Here is a 26,536-nt window from a genome sequence, read left to right as displayed (position 1 = left end):
CTGAGGTACACCAAGACTGCCACCACGAAAGGAACCACAGACATACAAATGTCCGGAAGCCTGGAAACCAGTCTTAGCACCCAACAGCGTGCCACAACCATGCCCTGAGAAGACTAATGTTATGCTGTTAGAAAGGGGAACAGAGAGTGCTGCTGCGAGGTCCATAGAACCTGCAGGAAACGCCCACACCCCATCTCTTAATGGCGCTACACACCAGAACTGCAGTAGCAGACGTAAGAGATGAGGACGAATGAGGTGCAGGAAATATGCAGACAAAGTCTGACTTACAGGTAGAAAGGTCCAATTAACCCGCAGTCACTTCTTCAGAACTTCACACTGAAACCGGACGGCAGGATAAGGAAGGTGACCTGGTGGATGAGAAAACCATGCAGACCGTCTGGCTAAATGTCACACAGACACACCGTTCCCGTCTTCAGAACCACACAAGGAAAGTGGCTTACCAGCCCTTATCCATGATAGCAGTAGGCATGTGGAGATGGACCTGGGAAAGTAGGGAACCCTGCGAACCAATGTGGTGCATTGTGAAAGGCCCATGGAGCAACATGGGGTCCCTTATTCAGAACTATACCTCAGAAGTCGGTTACCTGACCATCCACCAAGATGTGGGAAGTGTATGGTAGGTGACCCGACATAGTAGTAAACGATGTAGACTACCACCTGGCTGACTGGTATAGGATTCCTGAAAGCACAGGGTCACTTCTGCAAAACCTCCACGGAATGTCTGACTGACTGACATCAGACCCGTGTACCTGCCGGGAAGCCTCTTCCAGATTCCTACCACCAGCAGTGAGGTATGGGAAACCCTAATCATGCACGCGGCAGCCCAGGGATGGGAGACCGATTACATCGGAAACCATGCAGACAATGGTCTGGCTGAACAAGTACACCTCCAGGTGCTGGTGAACAGGGCAAAACCGTCATATAGCCGACCACTGTGCCCCATTTGTCGCAGGTGGGAGGATAGGGAGGTCTAGGAGCCATGAATAGAATCCCTGCCACCCTTGGAGATCGGGGGAGGCTGAAGAGTCATGGATGGTATCACCCATCGCCCAGTAAAGTGGTCCATAGGACACGTCAGGTCACTTCTTCGGACACCATGCACTAGCAGTGGGGTACCAGTACTCCAGCAGCAGAGACATCAGGCATGTGAGAAGTGACAGGCAGCAGAGGAACCACACAGACCACTGTCTGGCTTACTGGTATGGGTCCATAGTATACAACAGGTATCTCCGTCGGACACCTCACACTGGCAGAGGGGTACCGGAACGTTAACCGCTGATGCAACAGCTATGAGATCGGTGAGGAGGGAATCATTGCTTCGGATGCCAGTACCCTCCCTTGAGTCCCTACAGAGGTAGAACCCCAAAAGGAATGCAATAGCCCTGTAAGGGCACCGGACAGGAGACGTGCCCTGTTAGGGAGGGACTAGGACCAGCCATGGGCACAGTAGACATGGCATGGTACTCAGTGGAAGGGGAAACCAGGCGCACTGGATGTAACTTCGCAATCTACAGGGACCACGTAACGACCCGCAACAGCGGTCCGCATATGCTCCCTCACAGAGTGAGAACTCTGCAAAATTAGGTATACCAGAGGCATAGGGCAAAAAACATTGTGCCGATAGCGCCATCGGGCAGAACCCATGTACAGTCCCAGAAAAGGACCCAGCAGATATTAATCTGATAAAAACAGATATTAAGCAAAGAACTGTAATAGCTATGGGCTGCCACAAGAGGGAGCCCACAAAGGCACAATACAACTAATAGCCACTAGAGGGCTCAGACAAAGAGATCGGGGGGGAAGACAATTTATATTTTGTTTTCCTTCTTCTTTCAATAAACCTGGGTGGAGCGCCCTGAACTCGGGGCATTAGCCCCCGAGCCCAAACCTGAATGCGCTACAGGGGAAAGGAGCGGGGCAGAGCTAAACACCGTCTGAGAGAGGCGCATAAATGCACCGATCCTTGCCCGTCAGGAACGGGAGGAGAGGAACTATGGGTGACCTGTGAGACACCCTGGGGGAACGGCCCTCCCTCCAGTAAAGAGATAGGCAGGCTTCCGCTGAGTCTGAGGAGGCCATGGCCCTGAATCAGGAAGTCAGAGGAGGGAGACAGCTTCTGACATCCCATTTAGTGTTAACGACCCCTGCAGCGCCCTAAGCCTGGAGGGGGGGGGGGGGGGGGGGGGCGAGCTAAGCCCCGTTCATGAGAGGCGCAGAAAAGACACTGAGCTTTCCCTCTCCGGCGCTCACAAGACAGTGCTGAGGGGGGGGAGGGGGGAGAGAGTCCTCCCTCAGCTAACCTACAGATTCCTGCGCCAAGCACGGGGAGAAGGGGGGCGGAGCTACCTGCCTCCATTATGGGTCCCGCTGGCCAGCAAGCGCCAGAGGAGATCCGACCAGCTGAAGAAGATAAAACTAGTGGCCGCAGAAAGTAAAGGGAGCTGCTGCAAAATCCGGCAGCTGCCCTGAGACAGAAACGGCTGCTGTAACTGTGAGTCCACCGTCCTGCTGGCTGGCTGGCTGGCTAGCTAGCTGGGGGGGGGGGCGGGTACTCACCCTCGGTCTTCATATACTCACCCAGATGGCTTCAGCCAGCTTATGGCCAAGCTGCATCATACCAGGCTAATATAGCAGGGCAAGCAGGAGCAAGTGGGGGACCAGGGGTACAACCTCCAGCCGCTGGCCATTGGCGATAAGGGGTTGACGGCCCATGCCCTTATGTTCCGTGCCCCTTTGTCGCCTATGGGGGAACAGGTACCGCCATTCTCCTGAACCCCCACATGAAAAAGGGAAACAAAAGGGAAATAAAAACCTAACTAGACAGCCCTTACTAGAAAATAATCTTGCCTCCCACTGACACGAGCTAAAACTGATTACCTTACTTCTAGTGCAAGAGCCGACTTTTTTTTCCCTAGTGTCAGCACCTCCTAATGGCAATAGCATATACCCATGGTCTCTGTGTCCCCCAATGAAGAGCGACCAAGAAATTTCCAAACCAGAAGTTTCTAGCATGAAAATCCTGATTCCGGTGTACACAAAAATATTGAACATGTCAATGTTTTTGCAGATTCCGCAAGGAAATGCATTGCCATCTATGAAATGGTGCATTTCCAAATGGACCAGCGGCTGTCGGTTAGTCAAATGTGCAGAATGTTGATATCTGTTTTTCATGTGGACATTCAGCACATTCTTTGCATGAGTGAACATGACCTTAATAAGAGCTTAAAAAGGTACCCAATCATTAGATTTTACCTTTTATAAAACTGTTGGCAACATGTTATACTTGGTAAAATAAGCTCTCTTGCCATATCCTGATTTACTCCAGGCCATCAACAAAGAAAATATGTTTTAAAAGTCTCCTGTGCCGTTTGGTAATGAGGCGCAAGTGGTCATCGGGACATGCACAATCCTAAAGTAGTCACAGTACTCCGGGCTATAATCACTTCTATACTGAGAGATTGACAGTTTAAGCAAAGCAAACATCACCGCTCTTGACTGAAATTTCGCTCAGGCCCAGAAGGTGCGTTATTCCTGGGCTTGCAAGACTTCAGGGAGCAGAGCAGTGATGTTGCCGATGCCCGGGGTGTCAATCACGCTGGAGTAGGGGTGATTACAGCCCGGAGTGCCATGACTACTTCAGGATCACCCACTTGAGCTTTGTTAACATATGGTGCGGGAGACTATTAAAATGTATTTTCTTCACTGAACGATGACAGCTAGATACAATTTTATCCATCCCTGAAGTGAATGCAGGACTAGGTCTTAATGCTTTCATCAACTAATGGCAAACTGTTATCTGGGAATCTATGATGAATTAGAAGTGATAGAAAGGATATTCTCATGAAGACAACTCCTACCTAGATCCTCCTTTTCAGGTCATATAGACCTCAATAAGGATGTTCTACACTTGACCTACTTAATGAGCCAGGGAGGAGATCCATTGTGTAAGAGAGGCTCCCTGGTGGTGGCTTCAAGTTATCGCTAAATTAAAGAGTACCTGTCACCAAATAAAACTTTTAATATAGTTTTCCTTGTGTAATTAGCAGACACTTTCCAATTCACTTGCTTTTAAAAATTATCAACATAAAAATGTTTAAAATGTAATCTTAAAAACGGCCACTAGGTGGCTCTGTTCTGTTCCCTGCCACAATTAATAGTTAGTTTTGTCTCCTCCCGGCCTGGCAGGAGTCCAAACTCAGGAAGTGCTTCTGGCTGCACTGAGCTTGATTGATAGCTGCACAGAAAGTGAAAGCGCCACAGATTCTCACAGAAAGCTGAAGGAGAGCCTCACTGAAAGCAACACAGACTGAAGCATGCACAGAGCCTGAGGTCTTCTATTCATTACAGCTCTGCAACTATGTGAGGGTGGAAGTGGCCCCCCCAGCAGGCTTCAGTGATGTCATGCCTGCTGGGAAACTGCACTGTGTGAGCAAGAATAAAAGGTAAGACACACAGCATTTTAAAGCTCAGAATTTTTTTTTTAAGGGCTGGAGGGGTGTTAGGAGTAGATAGAGAACATAGCCTGAGTTAGTGCAGAACAGTTTATTTGGTGACAGGTATTTTTTAAATAAAGAGACATTCATCTGAATGTTGTGGCTACTGTGTCTGGCTGGTCTACAGCTATTGGCTGATTGCTGCCTCAACTCAGACAACAGCTTTAAGCGCTACTAGCATAAAAATGCCTCTGGCACTATGTACGGGATTCATTCTTAATACTTACTTTGCTAGTTAGAGAATGCACCTCTCTCTCAGCTTTGTGCAGCTTCTTACTTAGGGTGTCATTTTGTTCTGTAGCTCCCTGAAGTTCGTTCTCCAAACGTTCATGCTGCAGTTTTAAAGACTGCTTCTCAGCCTGCAGAATGTGATGAAATAGACAAATACTTTAGCTTTAACTAGCGTATACTTTTTCCTTCATGCTATTTCGGTCTACTAGGTGTAGGGATCGACCGATATCGTTTTTTTTAGGGCAGATACCGATAATCTGTGGAGGTTAGGGCCGATAGCCGATAACTTAAACGGAATATCGGTATAAGTTATCGGCAATTTATCCCCCCGTGACACCGCTGCAGATCATTGATTTAAAGTGGGCGCTTTAAATCAATGAACTGCAGTGGCTTTTGCGGTGCCATAGACCGCCACCGCCACCCGCTTCTCTCCCCCTGCCTATTCGGGGGTCCTGAGTCCTATCACCGCCACCACTCCCCCCACCGCCCCGCGCACCCTACCGCTCTGGCCCCATTGCCTCCCCCATCCCCGGTTTTATAATTACCTGCTTCCGGGGTCCACTCTACATCTGGCTCCGGTGGCGTCCTCCTGAGCTTTCACTGTGCGCATTGACGGTGACGTCACGTCGCATCACATCATGTCACTGTGCACAGCGTAAAGCAGGACGCAGCAGGAGCCAGAAGTCGCGTGGACCCCGGGAACAGTTAATTATAAAACCGGGGATGGGGGAGGCAATGGGGCCGGGGCGGTGCCGTGGGGGGTGCGACGCGGTGTGGCAGGTCGGGGGGGGGGGGGGGGAATCTTTCTGCGGTGCGGTGGGGGCGGTGCGGGGTCGGGGCATTATCGGCTTATCGGCAAGATAATTGCCGATACCAATAATCCCCAAAATCGTGATTATCGGCCGATAATATCGGACAAACCGATAATCGGTCGGTCCCTAACTAGGTGGACTAGCCAGGCATGACAAGACTCCTACATGTCTGCAATAATTAAAGGAGTAGTCCAGTCCTGAAAAACTTATCCCCTATCCTAAGGATAAGGGATAAGTTTCAGATTGCGGGGGATCCAAACGCTGGGACCCCCCGCAATCTTCTGTACGGAGCCCTGCCAGCCCGCGGGAAGTGGGCGTGTTGACCACCACACGAAGCGGCGGCTGACACGCCCCCTCAATACAACTCTATGGCAGAGTCGGAGCGCTGCCTTCGGCAATCTCCGGCACTGCCACAGCACTGTATTGAGGGGGTGTGTTGGCCAACACGCCCCCTTCTCCTGGGGTCCTGTACAGAAGATCGCGGGGGGCCCCAGTGGTCTGAAACTTATCCCCTATCCTTAGGACAGGTTTTTCAGGACTGGACTACTCCTTTAATATAATCCTACATTTAAGGCCTCTTTCACACTATCGCCATGTTCCTGCATTCTGACTAGGGATCGACAGATATCGTTTTTTTAGGGCCGATACCGATAATCGGTGGGGGTTAGGGCCGATAGCCGATAGCTTATACCAGAATATCGGTACAAGTTATCGGCTATTTATCCCCCCTTGACATCGCTGCAGATCATTGATTTAAAGCGGGCGCTTTAAATCAATGCACTGCAGTGGCTTTTGCGGTGCCATAGGCCGCCGCTGCCACCCGCTTCTCTCCCCCTACCTGTCAGGGTGGTCCGGGCCATCCTTCCTGTAGTGTCCGGCGGTATTCCGGGTGGAGGGTGAACCGGTCCGGGCTGTCCTTCTCCGGGGGTCCGCTTCTCCACTCCGGGCAGGCTCCGGCCTAGTACGCTGCATAGACGCCGCTGCAAAGTGACGCCCGTGCGCAGCGACGCACCTGACGTCACGGCGTAGTGGCGCCTATGCAGCGTACTAGGCCGGAGCCTGCCCGGAGTGGAGAAGAGGACCCCCGGAGAAGGACAGCCCGGACCGGTTCACCCTCCACCCGGAATGCCACCGGACACTACAGGAAGGAAGGATGGATGGCCCGGACCACCCCCATTACGGGTAAGTTTAATTATTTTTATTTCGGTGGGGGAGGGTCCCATACCGGTATACCGCCCAGCACTACGGTGGGGGGGTGCGACGCGGTGTGGTGGGTCGGTCGCAGTGTGGCGGGTCGGGGGGGCGGTCGCGGTGCGGTGGGGGCGGTGCGGGGCATTATCGGCTTATTGGAAAGGTAATTGTCGATACCGATAATGCCCAAAATCGTGATTATCGGCCGATAATATCGGCCATACCGATAATCGGTCGATCCCTAATTCTGACACCCCTAATTCAGCAATAACAGGTCATGAAAAAAAATGGATAAAATAACTGAATACAACGGATGATAACTGATGACCAATTTTGACAGACATTCTGTCAAAATAACGGACAAATGCCATCCGTTATCACCCGTTCTAGTCCGTTATTTTATACGGATGTTAACAAATGACTTCCATTATTGTCTGTTTTTTTTTTTATGTTCCGTTATTGCTACTGAGCATGCTTAGTACAGCATCACAACCATAATGGTAGTCTGAAAGGGGTCCAAGGAAGTATTTACGGTTAGTTATTTTTATCATTATCATACACACATACATACATGAAGGTGTAGACTTAACTGAAAAACTTGCTATTTGTTTTGAAAGTGCCAACTTTGTTCTCTTTAACTAAAGATACATAAGCCATGGTTCTTCACTTTTGAGAATCTGCCTTGTCTAAGTAAATTTCAATGGTTCCCATCTAATAAATCATTTTCCCTGCAACCTCTCTAAACACTGCATAAAAGATACTAAACAAAACAAAAAACATACAACCTCAAGAGATCGGAGAGCTGCTTGAGTCTCAGCCATCTGTCGCACTTGTATCCTCTGGACATTTTCAGCCTGTGCACCGTAATGCTCTCTCTCTGCTCGCAGCTCTTTAACCTCAGCCTTCAAACTCTCTACCTTTTGGCACAATAAGACTTTTTCTCCAAGCAAAGCCTCTAAATGTTTGTTATCTCTTGATGAATCAATATTTATTATCTGAGTATGAAGATCTTCTTTATCTTTTTCAAGCTGTGCTAGCTACAAGAGTGAAAAGTAAGAGGAAAAATATTAAAAACCATCAGTAAAAAACCTGTACAGTACTTTATATTTTCTGTTTGCAGTGTACATAAGACAAGAATAAATTTAGCTTGGCACGCCAATAACACGCAATGCAAATAAACACGTCTACTGAGCTTTGGCTCCATGTGCACATACATAACACGAACGGGGAGATTTATCAAAACCTGTCCAGAGAAAAAGGTGCTGAGTTGCCCATAGCAACCAATCAGATCACTTTTTTCACTTTTGAAAAGGCCTCTGAAAAATGAAAGAAGCAATCTGATTGGTTGCTATGGGCAACTCAGCACCTTTTCCTCTGGACAGGTTTTGATAAATTTCCTCCTTAATGTATATATGACAATTAAAATGTTACCTGAGCTTCATATTGGATTCTTTGATCTTCTAACATTCGATGTGGTTCTTCTCTTTGGTGTTCAAACTGAGATATAAGCATACCATTTTCATATCGAAGTTTGTTATATTCCGCTCTGTATTTTTCAACTTCCTGCAAATATAAATAATTTTCATACCAGCTGCCTGTTAATGTAAGTTCTGTCATACTAGATCTGGATTGAAATATAAAATCTGTTTACTTTTCTACAACAGTGTGTCACACTATTAGAGCATATGGACTCTACAGAGGAAGGTACTTATTTATGACCCTCACTGTTAGAGTGGACAGCTGGCATGTAGTACAATGAATGCCAGTTCCTCTGCATTAATGTTTTGTAAGGCTATGTTCACATATTCAGAGGAAAAAAGAAAAAAAGAGACACAAAAGCGCCCCTGGTGAAGTATGTCAGGCACAGATATGGTATTGCAGGATAAAAACACTCACCCTGTGATGTTGCGCTTAGAGCACAACATCTATTAGCATATAGAGAGTACAGTGGGGTCTCCTGCAGCTTGGTTCCCCCTGATCCCAGGAGCCTTCTGGTCCGGTAATGGAGTAGCAGGAAAAAAAAAAAAAAATGGGACTATTCAAAGTGCCAGACCCCGTCGGGTAGTCAGTCCAACAAAGTGTGAACCAAATACATAAAATGGCGTCTATTCAGAGCACATAACGCGTTTCTAGCCCGGAGTGCTCCCTTCGTCAGGACAGGGTGTCCTGACGAAGGCTCCACAACGGGCCAGAAACGAGTTGATATGTGCTCTAAATAAACGCCATTTTATGTATTTGGTTCACACTTTGTTGGACTGACTACCCGACAGGGTCTAGCGCTTTGAATAGTTCCATTTTCTTTGTTTTTTTCCTGCTATGTTCACATATTGGAATTTCCGACAGGAATTCCATACAGATATTCCGCTCAGAAGTTCTGCTGCAGCAGAGTCCCATGATCTCAAGGGAATTCTGCTGCACTATGCATATGGTGGAATTTCTGACTCGAAAATCCAGATTTTAGCGTCCACAGAAACAATGAACTGGTTTCTGCAGATTACTCCTAGAAATGCATTGTAGTCTATGAAGATGGAATATTTCCGAGCGGCCCTGGCTCGACGAACAAGTAAATATGCGGAATAATTCGCACATATTCCGCTGTGTGAACATAGCCTAAGACCAAATTTCCCATTCAGTGTTGCAGTGCGGAAAATATGCAGCCACCTACAGCTTCACCTGACTATAACAGCTGATCTTGGTTTAGGGTTGTTGAAACCATGTAGCAATCATGAGCAGTGCAGAACTTCTTTTCCTTGTACTAGCTGATGAGGCCATGCACAATAAGAACCCCACAGTAAAGTACCCAGCAAAGGCACATCCTAGTAACTTTACACAAGTGGTTAAAGAAAAAAAGCACAAAGAGAAAACACCACGCCATTGACCCTGAAAACTGATGAATGCAGAAATGTAAAACTAAGTTGAGGTGGACCTACATCATTGAGTTTTCTAATATGTTCCCGCATCGGAGCTTCTACTTCCTGCTGTATTTCAACCTTTAGCAGCTCCAGTCTTTGAGGTGACAGCACCTAGATTTAACACAACACAAGAAGATTTTATTTTTTTTTTTTAAACACACATACAATATTTGTCTTTTTACAGAGGTAGGGTGCCCCCGAAAAAAGACAAGAGGTAGGGTGCCGCTTACTATACCGTTGTATAGCTGAGGTAACTGAAAAAAATAACTCCTATACACTGGAGTGAAATATATATGTGATTATATGTCGGAATAATAGGAGAATTTTATTATTTAACGGCTACATTTTAGGGTAAAAACCTTTACTGGTTTTGTCCACAAGAGCCCTGTGGTTCACCAGTACGATTATCATCTTTTTATCTGTATAATAAAGTAAATGTATCTGTATAAATAAAGTAAATTTATATAGTTTAACTTAGGACTGTGTTTGGTACATTTTATTACATTTGTCTTTTTGACGATTTATGCTGCCTTTGCCAAGTGGACAGGACTTAGCGTAATGGGGTCACAAACAGGAGAGGTTTGCTATGGGGATTTGCTCCTACTCTCGACAGTTCCTGACATGGACAAAGGTGTCAGCAGAGAACACTTTGGTCAGACAGTAAAGAACTACACAACTGCCTGTGGAGCATACAGCAGCTGAGAAGTACTGGAAGGATTAAGATTTTTTAATAGAAGTAATTTACAAACCTGTTTAACTTTTTTGGCACCAGAGGATTTAAAAAAAAAAAAAAAAAAAAAAAAAAAAAAATGTGTTTTCCACTGGAGTACCCCTTCTTTAAGGAATGCACGATTTATTAAAGTTGTATAAATTTGCTGAATCTAACTGTAGCAGGATTTTACTTAAAGAGGTACTCCACCACTAGACATCTTATCCCCTATCCAAAGGGGATAAGATGTCTGATCGCGGGGGTCCCGCCGCTGGGGACCCCCGTAATATAGCATGCGGCACCCACCTGTTTCTGCTCCGGGAGCGCTGAAGGGTCTGGGTCCCGACCACCGGAACGGAAGTCCATGACGTCACGACTCCGCCCCCATGTGACGTCACGCCCCATCCCCTCAATGCAAGTCTATGGGAGGGGGCGTGACTGCATTGAGGGGAGGGGCGTGATGTCACACAGGGGCGGAGTCGTGACGTCACGGACTTCCGTTCCGGTGGTCGGGACCCAGACCCTCCAGTGCTTCAGGAGCAGAAACAGGTGGGTGCCACATGCTATATTGCGGGGGTTCCCAGCGGCGGGACCCCCGCAATCAGACATCTTATCCCCTATCCTTTGGATAGGGGATAAGATGTCTAGGGGAATTGGAGATTCAGTTCATTAGTATTGAACTCTAAGAACCCGGACATAACTATGTGCCAAAACAGAAATTAAGACCAGCATGTGATGCGGCACTCTTAATAAATTCACCCCAAATTATTTCAGATGTAACAAGCTGGGGTTCATTTGCAATGTAAAAAATGTAATAGTTGCTGTCCAGAAAAATTTGCAATACAAAAAATAAAATATAAAAAGGAGACTGGCTATGTGCCAAAACAGAAATAACTGCATCATCATAAGTTTCCATATTTAATATTGCTGACTATTTATGTGCTCTTGTATTGTACAGAAGGCTCACACAGAACATATTTGCCAGTTGCTATGGCAGTAAAGCAACAAGACAATATAAGTAGTCCCAGAAGACATAAGTAGTCTCACAGGATGTAATGTATCTTTAGGATTATATTCAAGTCAAAAGGAACACTTCTAACAAAAAAGAATATTAAACCGCATAAAGCCTCATTCACAAATCACTAAACAGAATGCTATATTTTACTGCAACTAAACTGTAGAAGGTGTATCAGATATACAGGCAGTCCTGAAAAAAGATCAATATGATAAACTGTAAAACTTTTCTACCTAGATAGTCGTGTAGTTTTCTGTGAAGGATGAAATGCCTAACTGACCCACTGCTGTATGTAAGGGCCTTATTACACAGGCTGAGCTGGTCCCAATTAGGCTAAGTTTCCACTTGTTTTTTTTCTGGCAGTTTTTGGAGATCCGCCACTGCAGTTTTTGAGCCAAAGTCAGAAGTGGATCCATAAGGGAGGAGAAGTGTAAGTCCTTCCTTTATATGTTCTATTCCTTTTGAATACACTTCTGGCTTTGGCTCAAAAAATGCCAGAAACAAAACCAAGTGGAAACTTAGCATAAGCGCTATTCCATGGATTGGAAGGCTGCACTAACAATCCCTGGATAATTCATGTGGCCCTTTAATTTCATTATTGTTGGCTGCACATGCCCTTTTACAAGTGACAAAGTGCCGCCAATAACAATTTTTAGGTCTGCCTACGCTATAAGATCAGTCAGCAAACAACTGTTTACTTGTTTGACAGCTGATGGTGTAAAAAGGCCTTTATTTGACCAGTAAGGTCGTTGGGGTCTAGGTGATCAAATGTACTATGAGGAAGCTAAAAAAAAAAAGTGCCTATACTCTTACTTGAAGCTTCAGTTCCTCCATGTCTCTTGTTTTCTCTAAAAGTTCCCCTCGTAGTTCAGCAAGTAGGAGCTGAAACTTTTCCTGTATGTTCTGCTTCTCTGCCGACAGGTGTTTACATTCATTCTGAGACAACATGAAGTCAGCATGGAGCCTGCAAGGACAAGATTATAAATACTTACAATGCCAAAGTAGAATCAACTCGACAACATAACAGGCCAAAATATAGTAGATCCCAATGACAGACATACTTTAATCTGACCTTTAGGGCCAACAGCAGAAAAATTCCAGCCGGACATTGCGTGGACAGCAGAACAAGCCAGCACTAGGACCGTTCAGGAATGTGCTGTCTCCACAGACGGCAACGCATTTCTGAGCGGATTCTGCTTAAAGAATGCACATGTTCATACTTTCAGCAGAGTACAGGATTTGAACTTCAATGGCAGAAGTTTCTGCCACAGAAATGCTGCTGTGTACACGGTGCAGCAGAATCTCATTAAAGGGATACTCCACCCCTAGACATCTTATCCCCTATCCAAAGTATAGGGGATAAGATGTCTGATCGCGGGGGTCCTGCTGGTGGGGACCTCCACGATCTCCCTGCTGTGCCGAAGGCTCGAGACATCATGTCCATGCTCCCTCAATGCAAGTCTATGGGAGGGGGTGTGACGGCAGTCACACCCCCTCCCATAGACTTGCATTGAAGGGGCGTGGCACATCATGAGCAGGTGTGACCGTGACGTCACAAGTCTCCACCCCACATGGCCAGCCATCCGGCACGGAGCGAAGTTTGCTCCGTGCACAGGATGTCTGGGGTGCCGCAGCAGAGATCGTGGGGGTACCCAGCGGCAGGACCCCCGCGATAAGATGTCTTAGGGCAGAGTACCCCTTTAAGAACAATTCGAGGCTGCTGCATCGGAATTTTCAAACATAATTTTTCTGCCCAATTCTGCATGGAAATTCTGCTTTGTGAATAGGCCTTTAGAATTACAAGGGTTTTACCTGGAATGCTCAGCTTTTAGGGTTTCATAGTTGGTCCTGTGGTTTTCACATCTCATCTTTTCACTGATTAAGAGTTTATGAAGCTCAGTATCCGACATATGGGCACTAGGGCTGACGTTCAGCTGGGGTGGCAACACGGGCATGGATTCCATCTTGTCAGCTGTAGGAGTACTTGCTACCATGAAAAATATCACAGAACAGACAGGAGAGAGCAGTGGATTCGTTCTTTATTCCTTCTGGACATTATCTCCCACAGGAGTAAATTACATCTGTACCTAGAAGGTAAAGGGAGGGTTAGAAAAACAAAGCATACCAATTATCAGAACATTTGTATAGATGATACAATATAAACAACCCTGTAATAAGAGTCCTCAAGAAGACTGTGCCAGTCTAGATCCCACACAGCTGGCACAATACAGAAGAAGGTCCATGGCAGAAAGATGTTGCTAACATACACTGAGCCATTCCCCCTCCCCGATTCATACTGATTTCTATTAAAATTATGTCCATGGTAACGCACACATACACTACCCAAAGAATATAGCATACACTTACTACAGGAAAGACTATGTACACAGACATATCCCCACTCTTCAAGCTGCAACCTGTGCCTGGAATGCTATGAACAATAGGGAGATTTTTTTGTACGCACCGTAAAATTTTTCTTGTAGCCTTCATTGGGGACACCTATACTGATGGATACATGCTCTTGCCACTAGGAGGCACTGACACTAGCAAAAAAAAAGTCAGCTCCTTCCTGGCAGGATATACCCGCCCACTGGAAGTGAGGTAACCAGTTGTCACAAAGCAGTAGGAGAAGCCAACAAAGAACATGTCCGAAGGACCCTAGAAAAGAATATGAATAAAAAATAAAAACATAAAAAGATAATCCGGACCATAAGTGAAGAAATGGGTGGGTGCGGTGTCCCCCAATGAAGGCTACGAGAAAGAGATTTTATGGTGAGTAAAAAAAAAATTTAAATAAAAAAAAAAAAAAATCTCCTTTTCTCGGTCACTATTCATTGGGAGACACCTATACTGATGGGACGTACCAAAGCAGTCCCCCAGGGTGGGAAAAACAACCACCAGAGAAAGGGAATCAGTCCAAAGACCGACTTCACGTGTCCACAAGGCCTGAAGACGAGACCCCAGGCCAGAGATAACCGAGGCCCAGAAACTGAGCTCTCTGAAGATTCCCATGTCCATGGAGATGGGCAAGGATGCAAAAGGAAGGAGCCATCCTCTGCAAAGACCCAAGATACCCGGGCCAAATAGAGAGAGACAAGAAAAGGTTGACGAGGAAACCAGATGGGCCGGAATCATCCCTGAAGTAGATAGGAAACAAACTCCAAGAAACACAGCAGGAAGAGCAGTGTACGCATGAGCAGAACGCAAGCACAGGAGGTGGAGACCAGAAACCACAGGAAAAAAAATAAGAGACGGAAACTGGCTCTGGATAGGTCTGGTGCATGAGAACAAAGACCTGAATAGCTGCAGACCAAAAACCCCTGTCTCAGAGGCCCACCGTGTACACCCGGAAGGAGACAGTAGCTTGACAGGTGTTATCCGGGTGACCGGAGCGCCCTTCAACTCGAAAGGACATTGACCCCAAAAGGAGGAAGGAGCGAAATGTCCTGAATAGGGACATCCCGAAAAATGGAGAGAGTTACATTGAAACGAGTCCCCTGGAAGACTTACACCTGAAGAGTAAGGAAAACAAACGTCCGCGAAATGCTCTGGGCAACAAACTTCCATGACAAGAATGAAGAAGTGCAGTACAGAAAGACCGCCCCACAAAATGGGATCGCAGAGAAGTCCGGGCCAGATCACTAAACATGCTCGAGACCTCAACCATCCCCAAGGCCCAAAGAACCGGGAGAGCTGCCTAGAAAGAAGGCACACCACAGCATCCCAGAACAGTGTCCAAGACAAGGAGACAAACTGATCATGGACCCCAGTCCAAGCGGACCAGAGCACCCCGAAGAAACATCCCCTCAGAACGGGAACGGAGGGGGAAACAAAGGGGAACCCAGCTGGGACTCTCAGGTTCTGGGCAAAGTAAGTATACACCAGAAGACTGTTGTCAGTGCAACAATGCTGACACTGTCAAAAGGGAAGGAAGAACCCACCCTTTCAGGGAGAGTGCGCCAAAGGAGGAGGAGAGCAATGGTAGGACCCAAACAACAGACTGTGGTTAGTCCGGCTGTCGCCGAGCCATACATGAATACATAAACTCCTCAAACAGAGGAGAGTGCCAAGGCTGCGTGAGCAGCAGTAGATAAAAACAGAAAGTGAGCCAGACTGCAATAGTGGGCAGTAAGCACACAAGCCTAGACAGCAAAAGGCTGTTGATTGCTCTCAGCAAAAAAACAAGAGCCCAGCCAGGTACCCCACCTATATAGTGGGTAAAGAGAGATGGCTCCATCTTGGCAGCAGAAAGTGCTCAGCAAAATAATCCCAATAGTAGAGGGGAAAACAAGGGGTGGTCAAGAAGAAACTCAGGTACTGACCATGCCAAACTGCCTGATCCCCATATCCCCTGTGGAAGGGGGACTCTCAAAGTATGCCAGGCCTGTAGGAGCAGAGAAATGCCGCCCCACAGCCACGGTAAAGTACTGGGTGGACGGAGCCCCCAGGGACAACCCATCGAGGTATGGAGGGCCGACTTGTGTTCCCAGAGGGATCGGAATCCTGCACACTGGAGCTGGGCAAAAATATAAAAGACATGACTACGAATGCAATTAATAAGCACACATACACACACACACCCAACTGCGTCGAGAGCAATTCCCGGCGATGACTAAGGCCCCTTTCACACTATAAAATTAATCCGTTAAAAGAGCAGTTATAAACGTCCGTTAGAAAATCCAATTCAAGTCTATGGGATTTTTTGATTATCCGTTATGACCCATTATAGCCCGTCAAGAATAACGGAAGTTAGTTGTGACGGAAGAAAAAAACAGCACATGCACTAATTTTTCTTCCGTCACAAGAAACGGGTAAATTAACGGCCGTTATTTTTAATATTGAAGTCCATAGCAAACGGATGAGCCTTTATGTAATCCGTTTGCACCTGGTTTATAATATCCGTTATTACTTCTTAGCATTCTCAGAAGAGGTGACATCAGCAGACTCCTGCAGTGCTGAGGGACTACTACAACTCCCATCATGGAACAGACTTGTTTCCATGATGGGAGTAGTAATTCCCCGGCTGCGGGAGTCTGCCGGTGGCTGGGGAGGCAACATTAGTGTTTGTACTACAACCGCCATCATGGAACAGATTATGTTCCATGATGGGGGTTGTAGTACAGGGGCTGAGGGATTGATCGCACCGAGTCTCACTTCTAAGACACAATGCGATTAGAAGTTATTAAGCAGGGGAGCGGACGACATGCTCCACTCCCCTGCGATGTACAATGTTTTTACTATCATTTTTATATTCCCCGCCGGGAGCCCTGAATGGTTGGTACTGAGGAGCCATTGAGGGCTCCCGGCGGGGTTTTTAAATTGAAGCGCTGCGGTGTTGAAGGAAATAAAGAATTGCTGGGGGGGGGGGGCGCTTCTATATATCTTGCCCCCCGCAGCGCATTTATATATGTTCCCCCTGCAGCGCTATCATAAGCCCCTGGCAGCGCTATGAATGAAAAGTATTCTTCTGCAGCGCATCTGGCCAGCGCGATGGGCTGCTGAAAGAATACTTGTCATTCATAGTGTTGCAGCGGCATCTGTATATAGATGCACTGCAGGGGTCAGACATATATCCATAAGTCTGGCCCCCACAGCGCTTCTATCATATGCCTTCGCAGCGCTATGAATGAAAAGTTTTTCCAACAGCAGCGCATCTGGCCAGCGCTATGCGCTGCTGAAAGAATACCTTTTCATACATAGCGCTGCAAAGGCATTTGATTATAGAAGTGCTGTGGGGGGGGGGGGGGGGGGCAGACATATGGATATATGTCTGAACCCTGCACCACATCTATATACAGATGTTGCTGCAGCGCTATGAATGACAACTATACTTTGAGCAGCACATCGCAGGGGAGTGGAGCATGCCGCCCCGCTCCCCTGCTTATTAACTTCTAATCGCATCGGGTCTCAGAAGCGAGACCCAGTGCGATCAATCCCTCCTCTGTTCCATGATGGGGGTTGTAGTCCAAACACTAATGTAGCCTCCCCAGCCACCGGCAGACAACCGCAGCCGGGGAAATACTACTCCCATCATGGAAACAAGTCTGTTCCGTGATGGGAGTAGTAGTATTCCCGGCTGTGGGAGTCTGTAGGCAGAGGTGTTAAAACGGCCGTACATGAGGGATGCTATCTTAACAGACGAATATGCCTGTTATTTTGAAGGACATTATTCAGCCGTTAGTACCCGTTATTTAATCCGTTATTATACATCCGTTTTTACACAGAAAACGGATACTTAATAACGGATGAATGCTCATAGTGTGAAAGGAGCCTTAGGCAACAGTGCAGGTACCTGAGCCACCCTGCGCAGGAAACCAGGAAAGACACCTGGAGGCATAAGGGGGGGGGGGGGCTGAATTGACTGTCTCCCCATCAGGCCCCATACCAGAACAGAGGTGCTCAACCGCCACAGACCTGTGGAACAAAAATCACAGGAAGGCACACACACCCGAACAGAAGGAAAGGGCTCATGCAGAGTGGCCTTAGCATATGTAGGGACACAGACATGGGTACCTCACGATAGTAGTGGTGTACCAAGACTGCAGACACGAAAGAAACCACCAGACATCCAAAAGGACCGGCAGGATGGAAGGTATGCCCCGAATACCCAAACGTTGCAACCTTAGAAAAGGGAACAGAGTGCTGCTGTTGTTGCGGTTAAGGTCCATGGAACCTGCAGGGAAAACCCACACTCCATCCCCTAATGGTGCCACACACCAGGACTGCAGGGGCAGACACAAGGGATGAAGGATGTATGTGGAGCAGGACACATGCAGACACAGTCTGACTTACAGGTAGAAAAGGTCCCATGAACCCATAGACACACACTTTGTGGAATTTCACATGTAAAGTGAGACACCGGCCTGCAGCCGCAGTACCGGCAGGAATGGGGGAGGTGACCTGGTGGGGGTAGAAAAACCATGTAGACAAAATCTGGCTATCTGGCATACTGACCAATGCCACGCCGGGTCCCAAATACAGAACCACACACTGAAGAGAGATACCAGCCGTCAGACTGAGAGAAGCAGGCATGCAGAGAGGGACCTGGTAAAGTAGGGAACCCTGTGAGCCAGTATGTGGTGCATTGTGTAGGGCCCATGAAGCAATTCACTCGGAACTACACCTTGGCAATGGGTTACCTGAACTACCGTCCACGGGGTGGAAAATGTAAGGTAGTTGACCCGACGTAGTAGTAAGCCATGCAAACGCACAGGGTCACTCCTTCGAAACCTCCCACAGAAAGTGGGGTACAGGAGAGCGGCCCTCCCAACGGGCGAACTGGTTGTGTAGGAGACCCAGCAGATGAAGGACTGGCTGATTGGCAGCAGTCCAGTGTACCTGCAGGGACCCTCCTCCAGATCCCTCACCCCAGCAGTGAGGAACGGGAAACCTGGCCATGCCCGCGGCAGCCCTGAGATCAGAGACTGACAGCGGCAGAACCCGTGCAGACAACAGTCTGTCTGAACAAGCACACCTCCAGGCGCTGGTGAAAAGCAGGGCTGTGGAGTCGGATGAAATTTTGGGTACCTGGAGTCTGAGTCAGCAAACAATGCACCGACTCCTACAAAATTTAGATTGGAATAAAAAAATAAAGCTTAAATGTCCCAATTCACAAAAAGTTATAATTAATGACTTCTCTACTGTATGAATAAAGACCAATGCATGCAGTGCCTCACGTAACCGCAAAACAAACATGTTAAGTGAACGTGAAGAAGCATGCTTTTCATGTGCTTCACTATATGGCACGCAACACACTATTAGGAGCGGCAATACTTATACTTTCCATAGTGTTGTGTTCTGCTGTTACAGGGAATCCATGGGTAACCTAGCCTCTCACTGATAAGGGATTAAGTAAATATGTTTTTTGCAGGACTAGAGACACTTGTATAAGTGAAGGGAATGGAGGGTCAATAGTTCAAGACTGAAGCTGGAAACCATTGGAAAAACTGCTGCCATTCAGTTAAGGCTATAAAAACTTGTAAACTCTGATTGTTACCTTAAAAGGGGTTCTCCGGTGGAACATTTATTTATTTATTTATTTTTTTAAATCAACTGATGCCAGAAAAAACTTAATCCTTCCTGTACTTATTAGCTGCTAAATACTAAAGAGGAATTTTTTTTCTTTTTGGAACACAGAGCTCTCTGCTGACATCTCTGTCCATTTTAGAAACTGTCCAGTGCAGCATGTGTTTGCTATGGGGATTTTCTCCTACTCTGGACAGTTCTTAAAATGGACAGAGATGTTAGCAGAGAGCACCGTGCTTGTGATTCAGAAGAGAGCTCTGTGTTGCAAAAAGAAAAGTATTTCCTCTGTAGTATTCACAGCTGATAAGCACTGGAAGGATTAAGATTTTTTTAATAGTAGTAATTTACAAATCTGTTTAACTTTCTGGCACCAGTTGATTTAAAAATAAAAAGTTTTCCACCAGAGTACCCCTTTAAACATGACTATGGGATTCTACTAGGGAAATCATGTTTTAGAATAAATGCCCCTTCCTGGATCCTCCCACTGCCCTATCTTCAGCAGCAGATCAGAACACAAAAAGGAGAAGGCAGCAGCTTCTACCCAACTACCTTTCTGCTAGAAGAGCTTAGAAGAACTTGGAACAGCTTCTTGGATTCAACTGTGTTTATAAATACATTCGCATATTAATACAGAGGAGTCGGAAGTTCAAAAAACTGTGGAGTCGGAGTATTTATCTACCGACTCCACAGCCCTGGCGAAAAGGGGACTGTCAAATAAGCGATCATTGTGCCCCTTTGTCATAGGTGGGAGGGCGGGGAGGCCTTCCTGGGAGATCAGGGGAGGCTGCAGAGCAGTGGATTGCATTCCAGTAATCCCATATATGGTCCGTAGGACACGTTGGGTCAAGTCTTTGTATACCGCGCACAGCAGTGGGGTACCGGATCTACAGCCGCAGATACCTCAGCCGTGTGACAGGCAGCAGAGGAAACCATGCAGACCACTGTCTGGCTTACTGGTATGGGTCCACAGTAGACAATTGATCATTCCTTCAGACACCTCGCACAGCAGTGAGGTACCGGACTCCGGCTCCAGAAACATGAGCTGTGTGATGAGAGACAGGCGTCAGAGGAAACAACGCAGCCCACTGTCTGGCTGACTGGTATGGGTCCATAGTATACAACAGGTCACTCCTACGGACACCTCGCACCAACAGTGGGGCACCGGAGTGCTAGCCATGGATGTGGCAGCTGTGAGATGAGTGACAGGCGAGACAACACTCTGGCCTATTTATATCAGGTCCAATCCATGCCCACGCAGAGATACTCCCATGGAGACCTTGCACGGGATGAGGGGGATCTATAGCACTAGCCGTGGATGCAGTAGCCTGTGGAGGAAGGGATCATATAGCTTGACATGCCAAGAACACCCCCAGGATGGGTGGCCGGCAGACCTGACAGAGGAGGAAACTCAAAAGATACCTGAGCGTCTGCCAGGAACACAAAAGAGCTTACACACAGCATGGCACTCAGTGGTAGGGGAGAATAAGAATTTAATATATTCCCGGGAGTTTACAGGGGGAAATCGCAAAATCCCTGGCAACAACCTGCCACAGCGGTTCGCATATGCTCTATGACATTGAGCAACAATGCAGAAATAGGGACGCCAGAGACATACCTTAAAGAAGTACTATTGTGCAGACTACTCCTGCTCCATCCTGCCTGGGCTGCAAAAAAAAGAAAAACCATCACTCACCTTCCTGGGTTCCCGCGGAGCGCCACTACAGCTGATCGGTCCTCTGGTCCATCTTCTTCATACTTCCGTGTGAACAAAGCATCACATGGCGCACAGCCTATTATGGGCCGAGGAAGAGCATCGCGGCGGCCGGCAATAGGCTGAGTGCCATGTGACGCTTTGTTCACACGGAAGTGATGGTTTATTTTCATTTTTTTTTGCAGCCCGGGCAGGACGGAGCAGGAGTACTCTGCCCCAGAGTACTCCTTTAAGTGGCCCAATGTAATTTGTGTATGGCAGGTCACCTTACAGGTTGACTGAAGCAAATAAAACAGCCCCCAATACAGACCCAAAGAAGGGGACAATGCAGATATTAAACTGATAAAAACAGATATGGCCAACTAAGGCTGCAATAGCGCATGATTGCCACAAGGGGGAGCAGCAATAGAAAACAGTACAAGTATAGGCCACAAGAGGGTGCCAAACTCCACCTCATGGTCAGAGTGACCGGGGAAAATGTACTTTCTTATTTACAGGCAGGATGAAGCGTGGGGAGCAAGGCACCCTGCGCTGCGACGACCACACCACAGGGACAGTAAGGAAAAACCACATGTCGGCAGCCCCAGGAGCGTCAACGGCACAGAGCAGGACACTTAGAAGCGCCTGCTAAGCTGGTGCACAGCTCCCAGGCTAGGTAACCGAATGGGCCGGATGGTAAGATCTCCCGCCGGGCTGTAGCTTAGGGAGGCCGACGGAGCCGCTCTGCTACAGAGCACCGCCGACCCTCGCATGATAGAGGGGCGGAGCTAAACTCAGCTGGAGGATCACAGCATCGGTCGAATGAAGAGGCTGTGGCGGGTGGGAACCTGGAGGGGAGGCACTGCCTAGCCTCACTGTTTGCGCAGTCATGTGCCACCATAACTCCCGAATCACATGCTGACATGGGGGAGAAGGGCAGAGCCATGTGCTACCATAACCCCCCTCACCCAGTGTGCTGCCGACCCCAGTGGGGGGGAGGGGGGGGGGGGTTGGGGAAGGTAAACCATATAGTTGGCCGAATAGAAGGACCCCACACATTACAGAAAGCTGTGCAGAGGTGAGCAGGGAAGAACGCCTGCGGAGGGAGCCGCTGCAAAGAGACAGCGACTGTCCTAGTACACAGAAACACATACTCGCCTGCGGACACCATCTACTTATACTTACCCCGGCATCTTAATCCAGCTTATGCCCCGCTGCATCATACCAGGCTAAGATAGCGGGGCAAGCAGGGGCAAGTGGGGACCCGGACCCAGGGGTACAACTTCCAGGCGCTGGCCGTTGGTGATAAGGGGTTGACGGCCCATACTCTTATGTTCCGTGCCCCTTTGTAGCATATGGGGGGGGACAGGAAGCACGATGCTCCTAAACCCCCACCTGAAAAATGGAAATAAATGGGAAATAAAAACCTAACTAAAAAAAAAAAATGACCTCCTTCTGACACTAGCTAAAACGGATTACCTCACTTCCAGTGGGCAGGTATATCCTGCCAGGGAGGAGCTTACTTTTTTTTCAAAGTGTCAGCGCCTCCTAGTGGCAAGAGCATATATCCATCAGTATAGGTGTCCCCTCAATGAAAAGCAACCGAGAAAGGGGAGATTTACCACTCTTGCTCTGCACAGTTTTTGATAAATCCCCCCCCCCCCCACTATACCCAGAAACTAGCATTTCTTAAAAGAGGTGTATGTGTTGTAACAGCATCATAAATAATATACTGTCATTCTTATAAATAGCGGTGGCTCCATGGACCCTGATCATTATCTTAATTTCTGTTCAGTTTTACTGACAGCTTAACAGTACGTTCACATCTGTTGCGGAAAATCCAGAGCGGATTTTTCTATTATTGACTTCAATGGGTAAGCAGAAAAACTGCAAATTTTCCTATGGATCCATTAAAGTCAATAGTAGGAAAATCCGCAGGTAATTCGCTCGTGTGAACGTACCATAAAGGGATTTTACCATGAAATGAAAAAAAGTCTGAACTGATTATGTGAAATTAATTATATTTGCAAATACAAGTAATTATTCAAAATCAATAGTTTTAGAAACGCAGCACTACTAAGGGTGGGTTCACACCACGTTTTCAGTGTACAGCTGCGGGATTCTGTTGGGGGTGGGTGGAGTGAAAACCGGACGCTCCCATATCTAATGCATTTCAATGAGCCGACTGGAGTCAAACAGTGACTCCGCTCGGCACACTTTTGCCCCGTATCCGATAGGGATCAACCGATATGTTTTTTTTTTTTTTTTAAGGCCGATACCGATAATCGGTGGAGGTTAGGGCCGATAGCCGATAACTTATACCGATATTCCGGTATAAGTTATCGGCTATTTATCCCCCCGCGACACCGCTGCAGATCATTGACTTAAAGTGGGCGCTTTAAATCAATGCACTGCAGTGGCTTTTGCGGTGCCATAGGCCACCGCCACAACCTGCTTCTCTCCCCCTACCTGTCAGGGTGGTCCAGGCCATCCATCCTTCCTGTAGTGTCCGGTGGCATTCCGGGTGGTGGGTGAACCAGTCCGGGCTGTACTACTTCTCCGGGGGTCCTCTTCTCCACTCCGGGCAGGCTCCAGCCTAGTAACGCAGCATAGACGCCCGTGCGCAGCGACGCACCCGACGTCACTGCGCAGCGGCGTCTATGCTGCGTTAGTAGGTCGGAGCCTGCCCGGAGTGGAGAAGATTACCCCCGGAGAAGGACAGCCCGGACCACCCCCTATTACGGGTAATACTGGTATACCGCCCAGCACTACGGTGGGGGGTGCGACGCGGTGCGGTGGGGGCGGTCGCGGTGCGGGGCATTATCGGCAAGGTAATTGCAGATACCGATAATGCCCAAAATCATGATTATCGGCCGATAATATCGGCCATACCGATGATCGGTCGATCCCTAGTATCCGATTTTCTGACCAGACCTAAAACCGTGGTATACCACGTTTGACTCCGGTCAGCTCATTGAAATGCATTAGTCACGCGCCGGGTCGGCTGGGATACGAGAGCGCCCGGTTTTCGCTCCCCCCAATCCGGCAGCAATACCGGCTGGGTGCTCTCTTTTTTTCTGCCATGGGATACGTCCTGTAAGCAGTTTTTTCTTCTGGTCAGACATGCTCAGTAGCTCAGATCTCCAGCAGCCTTGTTATGGGGTGACATATCCCTGTACCACACCGGCAGCCTTGTTACGGGGTGACATATCCCTGTACCACACCGGCAACCTTGTTACGGGGTGACATATCCCTGTACCACACCGGCAGCCTTGTTACGGGGTGACATATCCCTGTACCACACCGGCAGCCTTGTTACGGGGTGACATATCCCTGTACCACACCGGCAGCCTTGTTACGGGGTGACATATCCCTGTACCACACCGGCAGCCTTGTTACGGGGTGACATATCCCTGTACCACACCGGCAGCCTTGCTACGGGGTGACATATCCCTGTACCACACCGGCAGCCTTGCTACGGGGTGACATATCCCTGTACCACACCGGCAGCCTTGCTACGGGGTGACATATCCCTGTACCACACCGGCAGCCTTGCTACGGGGTGACATATCCCTGTACCACACCGGCAGCCTTGCTACGGGGTGACATATCCCTGTACCACACCGGCAGCCTTGTTACGGGGTGACATATCCCTGTACCACACCGGCAGCCTTGTTACGGGGTGACATATCCCTGTACCACACCGGCAGCCTTGTTACGGGGTGACATATCCCTGTACCACACCGGCAGCCTTGTTACGGGGTGACATATCCCTGTACCACACCGGCAGCCTTGTTACGGGGTGACATATCCCTGTACCACACCGGCAGCCTTGTTACGGGGTGACATATCCCTGTACCACACCGGCAGCCTTGTTACGGGGTGACATATCCCTGTACCACACCGGCACCCTTGTTACGGGGTGACATATCCCTGTACCACACCGGCAACCTTGTTACGGGGTGACATATCCCTGTACCACACCGGCAACCTTGTTACGGGGTGACATATCCCTGTACCACACCGGCAACCTTGTTACGGGGTGACATATCCCTGTACCACACCGGCAGCCTTGTTACGGGGTGACATATCCCTGTACCACACCGGCAGCCTTGTTACGGGGTGACATATCGCTGTACCACACCGGCAGCCTTGTTACGGGGTGACATATCCCTGTACCACACCGGCAGCCTTGTTACGGGGTGACATATCCCTGTACCACACCGGCAGCCTTGTTACGGGGTGACATATCCCTGTACCACACCGGCAGCCTTGTTACGGGGTGACATATCCCTGTACCACACCGGCAGCCTTGTTATGGGGTGACATATCCCTGTACCTCACCAGCAGCCTTGTTACGGGGTGACATATTCCTGTACCACACCGGCAGCCTTGTTATGGGGTGACATATCCCTGTACCACACCGGCAGCCTTGTTATGGGGTGACATATCCCTGTACCATAACAAGGGCAGCCTTGTTATGGGGTAACATATCCCTGTACCATAACAAGGGCAGCCTTGTTATGGGGTAACATATCCCTGTACCATAACAAGGGCAGCCTTGTTATGGGGTAACATATCCCTGTACCATAACAAGGGCAGCCTTGTTATGGGGTGACATATCCCTGTACCATAACAAGGGCAGCCTTGTTATGGGGTAACATATCCCTGTACCATAACAAGGGCAGCCTTGTTATGGGGTAACATATCCCTGTACCATAACAAGGGCAGCCTTGTTACGGGGTGACCCGTCTTTTGATTTTCGGCTGTTTGGTGATTTTTCAAGCATTACATTATTACTGGGATTTGACAATTGGAGTAAACAGCATCTTTTCCTATGAGAAGAATGTTTGCTGACAGAAATAATAATATAATAATAATACTCCTGACCATTACCGATATGATCATGGATGTGAATGGTGTGAACTAGGATATCAGCTTACTTTGTATCAATGACTGCAGCCTGCAAATCGCATTACTACCGCAGGGGAGATGACCGGTAAGTGTACAGGTGCAGAGCTGGAGAAGCGTCCTGTTACCACAGCAACAGTCCATCCCGCCTGGAAACCTGTAGAGAGAAGTGCGGGTCCCACAGCACAGTGCCCACTAAATGCCAGCTGCTGCGGTGACTACCAACCACTTACCGGCTGCGGCTGTACCGGACAGGAAGAACAGAAGAGCCCGCTGGTCGCCGAAAGACAAGAAGAGTATTCCTGGAACATTTTAAAAATGGCGCCGTAGCTCCTCCCTCCCGAGCGCCCCCTCTTGGATCTGGTACGGACTTGTCAGTGGATGTGGGAGGGAAAGGTGAATCCACAGCGGCGGCGTCTCCAGGAGGCAGAGTCTAGCCACAACTCCACGTCAAGCTGCCAAACCTTCGGCCGGAGATGCGCGCATGCGCGATAGAACGGCAGGAAATGGAATTGTGCTGTGCTGC

At 48.2% G+C, this 26,536-nt stretch overlaps 1 protein-coding gene across 1 annotated transcript in view; it reads right to left on the bottom strand.

Moving 5' to 3' along the window:
• The window catches only part of CEP83 (centrosomal protein 83), a 42,672-nt gene extending 16,200 nt beyond the window's left edge, over positions 1–26,472 (bottom strand). The window contains exons 1-7 of the mRNA XM_056574323.1: positions 26,244–26,472; positions 13,197–13,471; positions 12,198–12,348; positions 9,679–9,771; positions 8,180–8,311; positions 7,534–7,785; positions 4,742–4,873 (exon numbers count right to left, since the gene is read on the bottom strand). Of these exons, the coding sequence (XP_056430298.1) occupies positions 4,742–4,873; positions 7,534–7,785; positions 8,180–8,311; positions 9,679–9,771; positions 12,198–12,348; positions 13,197–13,378 (942 nt within the window). The 5' untranslated portion in view covers positions 13,379–13,471; positions 26,244–26,472. The remainder of the gene's footprint in view (positions 1–4,741; positions 4,874–7,533; positions 7,786–8,179; positions 8,312–9,678; positions 9,772–12,197; positions 12,349–13,196; positions 13,472–26,243) is intronic.
• Between the last annotated feature and the right edge of the window lie 64 nt (positions 26,473–26,536).

Source organism: Hyla sarda, chromosome 4, assembly GCF_029499605.1.
Source record: "Hyla sarda isolate aHylSar1 chromosome 4, aHylSar1.hap1, whole genome shotgun sequence".
In the NCBI taxonomy this organism is placed as follows: Eukaryota; Metazoa; Chordata; class Amphibia; order Anura; family Hylidae; genus Hyla; species Hyla sarda.
The sequence above is the reverse complement of the archived record's forward strand: the minus strand, read 5'-3'. Positions and strand labels throughout refer to the sequence as shown.